This window comes from Diorhabda carinulata, chromosome 2 (assembly GCF_026250575.1).
Source record: "Diorhabda carinulata isolate Delta chromosome 2, icDioCari1.1, whole genome shotgun sequence".
NCBI lineage: Eukaryota > Metazoa > Arthropoda > Insecta > Coleoptera > Chrysomelidae > Diorhabda > Diorhabda carinulata.
The window spans coordinates 3,954,251-3,966,260 of NC_079461.1; the positions used below are offsets into that span (position 1 = coordinate 3,954,251).

The following is a 12,010-nucleotide window of genomic DNA, read 5'->3' on the forward strand; positions in this document are numbered from 1 at the left end:
AGAATTCATATTGGGACTGATAAGTATAAATCAAATAATTTAAAAGATGGAGCCACTTGGACAACACAGAGCGAAACAAAAATAATTTTTCCTCAACTTCGCCAAAGTATTAAATTTTTATAATGATTACAACTGGAATCAGAACAGCCTGGACTTTTTTTTTATATAATGACAACGTTAAATAACGAACACATTAATCATCGGAAATTACGTATGACGTTTCCCAGGTAAAATTAATTATAATATTTAATTTCTGATATATCGTGTGTACCCTGTCAAGATGATTTACTAATCAATGAGCAACGCAAATGTTTGCGTATTATATCATTTTTTTTTCTTACTAACTGGATTTTTCACTTCTGTTTCACAAATAATGAACGGCCTAAATGTTATATAAGAGTGTGGGGACAAAGAAATCCGTACATTTTTGACAGTTCAGCAAGTAAAGTAGGGGAGAATGTTTCTCGTAATTTGTCAAATGTCAAATGTCACAAATATAAACATCACGTCTCTGTTTAGTTTAGTTTAGTTTCAAGCATGGAAAATTTAAAATCAATATCTGAAGAAATCTTTTACGGTTAATCATTTTGTAAGAATCGGAATAACCAAACAAAAATGCTAAAAAAGAAGAGACTCATGGAAAACTAGGAGGCGGGAACGGCATGTAGTTCAAAAATCAAAAAATCGGCACCCAAATATTCTGAAAAGCAACAAATGGAACAAAAATTAAAACTAAGAAGTCTCAGAGACGAGTATTTGTTGCTTGATTTACACCGACCTCTGTATATGACGAATTACCGAAAACAGAAAACCAAATAGATTTTTAGAATCCAAATTAGTAGGTAGAAATTGTAGACCAAAACTAAGAAAAACATGGATAGAAAATGTTGGAGAAACAGCTAAGAAATAAAGGATAGAATAGGAAGGGATAAAAGATAAAACAAAAAATATGGAGATAAGACATATACCTCACGATAATGTGGTTCAGGATTAAATAAAAAAAGTTTGAGGTATCTTAGTACAATATATTATTGGAGCGCAAAACTTAATATAATAAATATACAAATTTCTTTGTACCACACTGTCATAACACTACTTTTTAGCTAAATCATCCATTTCCGGTTATTTTTTAAAATTAATAGGTGATTGATGGACTGACTTCAGTTAATAGTTATCGAGAACCAAATTGAAATATTATTGACGCAATTTTAATTTAATTAAACAATCATTAGAACTTACCATTGGGATTCAAATTTTTTGGTTGTGTAGTACTAGCACTAGCCGCACCAGATGAACGCCTAGATCTGAAAAAAAAATGCATACCAATGTAGTACAAATTCCTGGAATAGTTAAAACATATATAAGTTGCTCTCATCAAAAATTTTTTATTCCTATAAAATAATTATTACTTCTTCTTCTTCTTTCTTTAATGCTTGTTTTTCCTCGTATCCTCCGCCGTTTAATTATTAGAGGTTGTCGCTCCATCTCTTGCGGGGTCTTCCAACGCTTCAGCGCCTCTAAGAGCGACTTGTCTCTAGCTATTTTGACGTTTTCAATGAATTTGTAAACATGGAAAAAATTGGTCATCGTTGTGTGATACAGTACATTCATTTGGAAGGCGTTAGCCCAACTAATATGAAAGTCGAGTGCCCGGGCTAACAGATACAGTATTTTAAAAAGTACAGCGTTTGCTCACAATGGAATTTCATAACCATTGTTGGAACGTGGGTCCATAATTCACGCCCAAACCAAAAGAACAACCAAAACATTCAATTCAAAAGGGAGAACCGGCTCTAAAGAAGGCAAAGGTCATGGCGTCGGTTTATTTGGGATGCGCGAGGGATAATTTCCATTGTCTATCTTGAAAAAGGAATAAATATCAACGGTAAGTAATATGCGAGCTTATTGTAACGTTTGAGCGATGAAGTCAAGCAAAAACAGCCGCATGTGACTAGGAAGAAAGTTGTTTCATCAAGACAATGCACCAGCTCACACATCTGTTATGGCAATGAGTTTGAATTGCACCCTATTCGCCAGATTTTGCCCCCTCGGAATATTTTTTGTTCTACGGATTTGAAAAAATGGCTTAGTGGTCTATTTTAAGAAGCTTGACGATTCTTATTATAAAAAGAGTATAGAACTTATTGAACATTGAAAGGAGATTACTTTGAAAAATGTGAATATTTTAGGTTAGGTTGTGCCTCGTATATACGAGGGTTGTCTATGCAATAAGGTTCCCAAGAAGCTGTGGACGAAACTAGCATGTAGCTTGGCTCTTGTATTCTTGTATTGGTAGCCGTGAAAGATTTAGCTTCCATTAGATTCAAATTACACTCTGTGATGTCCAGACGTCCATGACGGATACCGTTCTGGCCAGCCACCGTTTTCGAACTAAGTGATTGAAAAAAGAGGAAGAAGCAATGCTGAAAGATCGGTTCGGGATGGATCTGATGTCCTGCATTCATTACATTTTAAGAAATCGCTCAGGATATGCCAAGGTGGTCCTTCAAAATGCTGACGGATGACTTGGAACGGCAACGTGTGGAAGTCTATGTTATGTATTATTCAAAACCAATAAACATGGTTTTCCATTGTTAAAATATTAGTTTTACTTACTATATACTATTGAAGAAATATGTAGGACGGAAAATTGCTGTATTTGAAAAATAAAGCAGTACAAAACTACTGTTTTTACAAAATAGAAAAGTTTTTCGAGAATTGACAATTTCTTCATCTCGAAATATTTATCTTGCCTTATCTTGCAAGACTAGACGAGAAGATCTTATCTTGAATTCGAGATAAGGCAAAAAAATTCAATTTGGTTAAGTGAAACATGAATTTTTATAGAACCTACGAGTATTGAGGAAATTATCGATATTAATTACATATTAATCACTTTTCCATTTTGATTCGAATAATAATACAAAAATTTCACGAATAAAATGTTGGTCTATTAATCTTTTAACACAATCCGAAGTAATCGTGTGTTTTTTACAAAATGATAAATTATAATAGGAAGTTACGCACATGGCTAGAACAAATATTTTGGAAATCGAGAATGTAACACATACCTTACCTGTTATCTAGTGTTTTTTACACGTTGCGAAGTGTGAAAATACATATTTCGAGGAACTATTGTTTAAAAAACAAACTGGTAAGGAATAATGAATTATTCAAATACTAAATATTCAATTATTTACAGAATTTATATGATCTGAATCTCCCATCTCGTTATATTCTTCTCTTCCACATATCTATAATTGGGGGATGAGGGGACATGATAATTTGATTTTGCAAGGATGTTTAATTCCTCCAAAACAACAACCTAACCTCAATCTTATTATGTGTAAAGATTAATGAGTGTCAGTTGGATTTTGACTACTTTTATACACGAGAGAATACAAAATGCAAAATCGAAAAATTTGAGTATCGAGCCATCATCAAGTACCTGTATTTAAAAGGGTTAAGAGTTAAGTAGATTTACGAAGATAAACTTAATACACTTGGTAATCAATGTCCTTCGTATGCCACCGTAAAAAATTGGACTGCAAGCTTCAGAAAAGGTAAATTTTCCATTGAAGATGATGACCGATCGGGAAGGCCAGTTTCTGTGTCAGTCCCCGAAAATATCGATGCAGTTTATGACATGATTTTATCTGATCGTCGAATTGGGCTAAAACGGATATTTGAAGCACTTAATATTTCATAAGAACGCGTTCATCATGTAGTTCACGTCAATTTGGACATGAGAAAACTTGCTGCAAATCCCCAAATGTTTGACCAAAAGCGTGCAAGGGTAGAAGCATCGCGTTCGATCTGTGCTCGATTTGAAAACGATGTAGACTTCTTAAACCGAATTCTTACTATGGATGAGACTTGGGTACATTTCTAAGATCCAGAAACAAAGCAACAATCGATGGAATGGCGACACTCTGGTTCTCCAAGACCTAAGAAGTTTCGTGTCCAAAAAACTGCTGGAAAAGTTCTTGCCTCAGTTTTTTGGAATTGCCATGGAGTAATCATGATTGATTTTTTGGATAAGGGTAGAACAATAACTGAAGATTACTATTCGACATCACTGACTACTCTACGAGAAAAAAAATAAAGAGAAAAAACGCGGAAAACTAATCAAAGGTGTTTTGTTTTTGCAGGACAATTTCCCTGCACACGAATCTCATGTTGCCATGCAAACAATTCGTGATTTAGGGTTTGAATTACTAGAACACCCCCCCTTATTCACCAGATTTGGCTCCACCAGACTATCATCTCTTTCCTCAATTGAAAAAAAGTTTAAAAGGTCGTAAATTTTCTTCGAACGAGGAGGTAATAAAAGCTGTGGAGGTCTGGTTTGCAGAGCAGGAAGAAACATTTTTGTTGAAAGGTCTAGACATGTTGTAAGTTCCCTGTAATAAATGTATCCAATTTAGAGAAGAATATGTTGAGTAATAAAATATTTTGACATTGAAACTTTGTTTCGTTCTATAGTAGGCTAAGAATTTTTCAGTATATCCTCGTAGGTTTTTCCAACTATCGAGGCAAAGTCTATTGTGAATTCTAGTATGATTATGGATACTTTGGAAGGACCGCGTATGAGGTATCGTATAAACTGCGATCCTGCGATACCAAGAAACCCAGTGTTTACAGTTGATCCATTAATCTCACTCCTTTTAAAAAGTCTAGATTATGGGATGGCTTTAATTGCCAGAAATCTTCGTCTTCTATTCCATACGCTACCAAGTGTAGATCTGGAATTCCGTTGCCTCTCACACTTTGGAAGAATGTGGATAGAAGTTTCGTCTTTGTGCAACAAAATCCGCGCTCCGCATTACCTGATAAGTCTAGCGTCTTCATCTGTTTGTTGAGGCGACAGTACCCCGATATAACTCTTCGTTAGTATTCGTAGATTGTTCTTACTTACATTCGGCAAATCATCTCTGGTTATAGTTCCCCAAAAGAATCTATGCCTGACTCAGTTGTCCCACTAATTGGTTCTGCTCCTATCTACTTTCTTTTCCAGTGCCCCTTCCATTGTTTTGTAGCTGACACCGCAGAAGGGTTTAGGTCCCATCAAGTTTCCTTTCGCTCCGGTATGTCCCGGAATCTATCGTAGAGTAACTTTATTTTTCTTGTCCATCTCGTTTGAGTTTGAATTTTATGATATTGGAGCTTAAAGCTTTAATGGATGTTTCGCTATCGGATAGGATGATGATCTCCTGGACAGATTTTTCAATTGCATCGATTCAAATCACTTACAGGCAAACATTTATATAAAAATGTTGATAACATAGTGGATTGAGTACTAAGCTTGGTATAATGAAAGCAGATTTGTTGAAGAAGATAAATGAGTACGCTCAGACAACCCAAAATTTTTAAATAGAAAATCGTTCGAAAGATATACTACGAAGGACAATTTTTCTTTAGAAAAGTTTTTCCGACACGAGTCAAAGTTCTTGTCACGGTTCGAGAGGATGTGGATTACCCCGATTTGAGTCGAAGGAAATTATGGAAACTTTTGAAAGAAATGTTCGCTGGTAAAAGCATTCCACAAAATCTATTTTAGCTGTTTTACGCCCAATTCCTTTTTACACTCTGCTTCTTCCCGAGTTTTTTCATCTTCCTCCTCACTTTGCTATTTTATTTCATCGCAGATCATCTCCAGTGTCCCCTGTCTGGTTTAAATTATATTATATCCTTTCTATCCCTTTTATCACTTAATAAAAGAGTTTGTTCTATTCCAGTTTGAAGTGCAATACCACCTTTTTCACTTTGTCTTTTTACTATTCGTGACTTCTTTGTGTTTTTTGTCTTTTTTTGACTTTTTAATCTATTTCCCTACTATTGCGATGTTTGTACTATATTCACAAACTTATTTTGTTGATGTTTTCGATTTTCTGTTACTAGATCTTCTAAATAAGATGAGGGTAAGTATTGTACATGTTTAAAAATTGTTTATCATGATTATAGTATCAATCATTGTTATTATTTTCTCGTAATTAGATCGAAACGTCAATAATACTTTCTATAAAAAACATAATATCAGGAATATATTTTCAATAATGGTCTAAAAAGTGAAACATTTCTAAACATTCATATGGAACTTTCTAAAAAGTTTTAACGTTTATTATTATACTTTCTGTGAAACACTCTAAATACATATAAATAACTTTAGCTAGCAGAAAATGAATTCGAGAAAAGTGCCCGCATTTTGTTTATGTAGAACAGAATCATTTTCGAAGAAATGAATTCAAAATATCGACTATTCTTACATAATACGACAAATTTCTTTAAAAGAAAAATGAGTGGATGAGTACAATTCAATGAATTTTTAAATTTAAACTCTTTGTATGAAGCGAAATCAAACGATTTTGTATCACAAAATTGTTTAGAATTGAGTAGATATCAACAGATGAAAATAGTTCACTTTAAACTGTTTACATTCAACGAGAAAGTGAAATAATTTGATACGAATAATTTAAAAGAAAATATTAACTATTTTAGTTTAATAGTTAAATATTCAGAAACATACAGTGTGTTCCGGGACTTGATGCAAAAAATTCGGGAGTAGATGACGTGAAAATAATGCTGTGACATAAAAAAAATTCTCATACAACCTCTCGTTTCTGAGTTATAAGCGTCCAAAGTTGCGAATTTTATGGATGATCACGTATGTCCAGACGGAAGAAATAGTCTGAAGGCTAAGGTTAACAATCCGTAAATTACAGGGACAACCTATACTGTGCTATAGCAAAAATGAAATTATTAATCATTTTTTATGGTTTAGGAGATATGTAGATTTTTAGATCATTGTACATGGTCCTTCACGACGAGCTGAATCGATATGTATATGGGAATGTACTGGGAACTTCCTGGGAAGTGGACCCAAACCTCGTTATTTTAAACGGAATGCTATGGTTTTTATTAAATTTTTGAAATCTACGCGGAATTTCAATATAACTTTATATAAGGCATAGTATGCTTAAAGTCCACCATTTTTTAATTATTTCACATTTTCGAAATTTTTGGACACACGCAACCCTTCACTAAAAAAAATTGTATTTCCAAGTTTAAGTGAGTCAGGTCTAATATTTTTACCTACAGCTTTCAAAAACTGTGAAAACCTTGACGAAAATTTATACAGGGTACAGTTTTTTCATGTTTCTACAAAAACTGGTAAAAAAATTAAGTTTTCGAAGTTTTTTGATAGTGGAATTCGGCGCCATTTTCTGAACACCCTATATAAATTTTGGTCAAGGTTTTCACAGTTTTTGAAAGGTGTAAGTATTATTTGTCCAAATCCCAAAAATATTAGACCTGACTCACTTGAACTTAGAAATATATTTTTTTTAGTAGGAGGTTGCATGTGTCCAAAAATTTCGAAAATGTGAAATAATTAAAAAATAGTGGATTCATTCCCAATTGAACAATTCAAATTTTTAAAATTAAAAATTATGTATATGTTTAATAGTGGGGCATACGAATTTTAGAAGGATTTGGGCACAAAAAAATTTGGGAAACTCTGATCTATACCGTTTGAAAACGTAGGTTTTTTTGGTTGAAAACCGACAATTAAACACGCGAATAAGTCGAGAAGTATTGAATCTTCATAGAACAAAAGTTGGAATTAAACAAAAATTCCCCATCTCTGAAAAGTGGTGGCATTCAACCCCAGAGAAAGAGTAACACCCGGTACAGGGTGGACTTCGTAATATAGGACTAGTAATGGTCATTGATTGGATTAAAACATCTCTTAAATTAACAAAATTATTTATAAATAAGCCTAAAATATGTATATTTCAACATGTTTCACGAATTTAATCAATTATTTATAATAAAAATGAAGTTAAATGTTGTGACAGGCCACTGAAAATTAAAATAATCCTTTCAATAACTTTTTAATTTAATCTTCATTTTGAGACGTTCCTTGTTCGCGAAATATTAATTATGTTTTAAAACACCGGCGCCAGTCCGTTTACTTTTCTTGTGTCTATCCTTCATCGAAATAAGACAGCTACATTGTTAAAATGAAATTTACGTCTTTCGGATATTAGATTTATGATTTGGTCTATTTATAACATTCGATATTGATTTGAGATTGAAAATTGCTATTTTTAACTGTCTTTTGAAATGATCGCGATAATAAGTACCTGGCCTGACCTAGAGATGGCCGTGCTTGCTTGAAAATCATGTTTCAAATTTTAAGACGCCATATTGTTTAAGTAGATTCTACTACAGAAGATTCCAGAAGAAAATCCACTGGATCACCGTCCACTGGAAGTGCACGAGCTAGCAGGCATTTCAGACCGTTCCATCTGCATCTGACTAAGAAGAAAGTGTTGTTTCATCAAGACAATGCACCAGCTCACACTCTGGTTATTGCAATTGCCAAAATTAACGAATTAAAGTTTGATTTGCTACTTCATGCACCCTATTCGCCAGATTCAGCCCCCTCGGATAATTTTCTGTTCAAATCAGAATCAGAAACGTGATCTGTAGATTGAAGTTTCGGAAAACCACTTTCTGTGTACGTTCACAATTAAAAATGTCAAATTTTATGACATTTGACATATTCTCATCAGTGTAGCCATATCTCGAAACTTAAATAGCAACCCTCGTAAGTAGAAATCTATCAAAACGTCCGTCAACTAGTTTATAAGATTTACAATATGATTTCGAATTCATGCTTCGAGAAAATATCGTTAATACATTATTTATAAGTGTTGAAAATTTTCAAATCTAAGAATCTTTCTCGAATTTATTTTTAACTCGACTGAAAGATAAACTAATAAAGTCTCTTACGTTCGTTGGTGATATCATGAATATAATGTAAATTTTCAAATAGCACGAAAATAGAATATGCTTCTATTAATTTGTAGGTCAAGGCGAAAAATTTTTGTTTTCTTAGAAAATTTTGTGATTATTAGTCATTATAAACACACCTGTTTGGAATAATTAGGTCAGAAGAATTTTGAAATATATTTACTATGATAAAAATTTTATTCGTAATCCAAGGAGATGTAAACATCTTACTAAATTTCAATTATTGTGAACTGTGTCGGTTATTTTCGCAATTTTCTTGCATTAAGATAGAATAGAATCTTATGATTACAAAAATTTCCTACAATACAATCAAAAACTAAAATACGAGGTTTGGTAGTTAAGTTTGGAGATATGGCAACACTGAAGTGAATACGTCAAATCTAACATTACCGTCATAAAGTTTGACATTTCTTGGTTGCAATTTCGGCAAAGCCAAATTTTTGCGTCGATTTATAACGATGGACGAAACACCCGAAACAAAAGAACAATCAAAATAATGGACTGAAAAGGGAGAATCGGCTCCAAAGAAGACAAAGACCGTTCCATCTGCAGGCAAGGTCATGGTCATGGTCATGGCAATTTATTGCAACGTTTGAGCGAAGAAGTGAAGCAAAAACGGCCGCGTTTGGATAAGAAGAAAGTTTTGTTTCATCAAGACAATGCAGCAGCTCACACATCCGTTAATGCAATGGCCAAAATTAACGAATTAAAGTTTGAATTGCTACTTCGTGCACCCTATTCGCCAGATTTACCTCCCTCGGATAATTTTCTGTTCCCAAATTTGAAACATTGCCTGGCGGTCAAAGATTTTCCAACAATGTCGACGATTCTTATTATAAAAAAGGTATCGTATAAGAGAAGTAGGGGAAGCCTGAAAACGTAATGATTCTTCTCCACAAGTGATCCATTGCGACAAGAATATCAAAATTGTACATAGTGGTAAAAGAGAAATTAATCAGAAACATGATCTTTAGATTGAATATTCGGAAAACCAGCGGAACACGTTCTGAGTACGTTTACAATTAAAAATGTCAAACTTTATGATGACAATGTAGGAAAAATTGAGTCCCTCCTGTTTTGCGCCGAAATCAGTTTCCAAAGAACTTAACTTATCCACCTCCTTAATAATTTATTATGCCCTAATTGAGTCGCATATCCGATATGCCTTTCCCTTTTGGGATACGAGTGGTGCGACTCAATTTGAGCGAATCTTCAACTCGAACTAACCAGCAGGGCTCACGGCAGGGACTTTTCTAAAAGATTAAAAATTCTGACTCGCAGTACTCGGACGCGAAGCACGACCTTTAATACCTACCTACTCCACGATTACAATTAGTTAAGGGCTCAATATTTTACGATGCAAAAAAATGCATAATCATTTGCCAATTGCAATCAAATCGATATAATCTTTTCCCGCATTCCGCAATCTTATATATTAAAAAAATTGATGATTTCCAATCCAAGTCCGTTCAGGCGTTGTACCCAACCAATTTACTTAATTTTTTTTTTTTTAATGAAAGGTATTGATGCACAGATCAGCCATCAACCATCGGATTTCATCTAATTTTCTCCATTCTCAAGTTATACTCAAATGCGATTTCCCCCTGTACATTACTTAAGAGAGTTTTTCACATACACACGTTCTATCCTCAATATCTCAGATTATATTCAAGATAGAGATTTCGTTTTGGTTTAAGAACACTCGCCGAAACACCTTCTTTCTTTTGAGTTTTTGAGCACTTAAATCGGTTGAGTTGGAGAGGAGCTAGGCGCGGACATTCAATGTGGAGTTATGGATTCTTGTAGGTTTTTGACAATTTTTCTACATTCAAAGATCTATATCTCAGGTTCTAATATAGCTACAGAGTTCGTTTTGGTTTAAGAACACTCGCCGAAACATCTTCTTTCTTTTGAGTTTTTGAGCACTTAAATCGGTTGAGTTGGAGAGGAGCTAGGCGCGGACATTCAATGTGGAGTTATGGATTCTTGTAGGTTTTTGACAATTTTTCTACATTCAAAGATCTATATCTCAGGTTCTAATATAGCTACAGAGTTCGTTTTGGTTTAAGAACACTCGCCGAAACATCTTCTTTCTTTTGAGTTTTTGAGCACTTAAATCGGTTGAGTTGGAGATGAGCTAGGCGCGGACATTCAATGTGGAGTTATGGATTTTTGTAGGTTTTTGGCAATTTTTCTACATTCAAAGATCTATATCTCAGGTTCTAATATAGCTACAGAGTTCGTTTTGGTTTAAGAACACTCGCTGAAATACCTTCTCTCTTTTGAGTTTTTGAACATTTAAATCGGTTGAGTTTGAGAAGAGCTAGGCGCGGACATTCAATGTGGAGTTATGGATTTTTGTAGGTTTTTGGCAATTTTTCTACATTCAAAGATCTATATCTCAGGTTCTAATATAGCTACAGAGTTCGTTCTTTTCTATTATAATGATTTTAGATACTTATTTAATGGATTCGATGCAAGCGAAGCCGAGGGTAAAAGCTAGTAATTTTGTTACTCATTGTGGTTTTATTCTATTGAAATTTGTCTCATTTGTATCTTTATTTAGTTATTTTTATGTTTGTTTTTAGTTTCTACAAGCTTTTGTCTACAAATTGTAACAATTTTTTGATAATAATCTCTCTCTTCTTATTATAAAAAAAGGGAATATTTTTTCATAAAATTTTTGTGTTTTCCTTGTTGGTCTAGGTACTTCTGGGATCATCCTCGTACGATAATTTCATTCATTATTCTGACTTCATTTTAAATTTCAAGGTTACATCTTCAATGAGCAATTACCATACATACATTCATATTGTAAGGTAATAATTCATGATTGTCGAATTTAGAAATGTTTATATGTCTACGTATCGAAAATAGATTTTCTAGGAAGGATTGAAACCTACGGATAACCGATATGTATAATTGAATGCCTCACTCAATTATGCACAAATAATTTCGATCGAAAACTCTTATAATTAATGAATATTAAACTTATTTTTATTGTTTCGCACTCTAGACGAATGGACTATAAAATCAACGTGATGAATATAATATAATGAAAGAACGTATTTGAGTGAAATTTACACTTCAATAAAGAGAGACTTAGGAAGCCATAAATTTTTTTTTAAATCTGTACTTTAAGAAACCCTTGAGATTTAGGACAACTCTAAATTTGCCGTTTTTAATTAAACCA

The 12,010-nt window shown here is 33.5% G+C and overlaps 1 protein-coding gene across 43 annotated transcripts in view; it reads right to left on the reverse strand.

Annotated features, from left to right (window-relative positions):
• LOC130903946 (cAMP-specific 3',5'-cyclic phosphodiesterase) overlaps positions 1–12,010 on the reverse strand; it is a 248,370-nt gene that overhangs the window by 35,321 nt on the left and 201,039 nt on the right. For all 43 annotated transcript variants that reach the window (XM_057816398.1, XM_057816384.1, XM_057816392.1 and 40 more), the window contains one exon: positions 1,240–1,304. In XM_057816398.1, the coding sequence (XP_057672381.1) occupies positions 1,240–1,304 (65 nt within the window). The remainder of the gene's footprint in view (positions 1–1,239; positions 1,305–12,010) is intronic.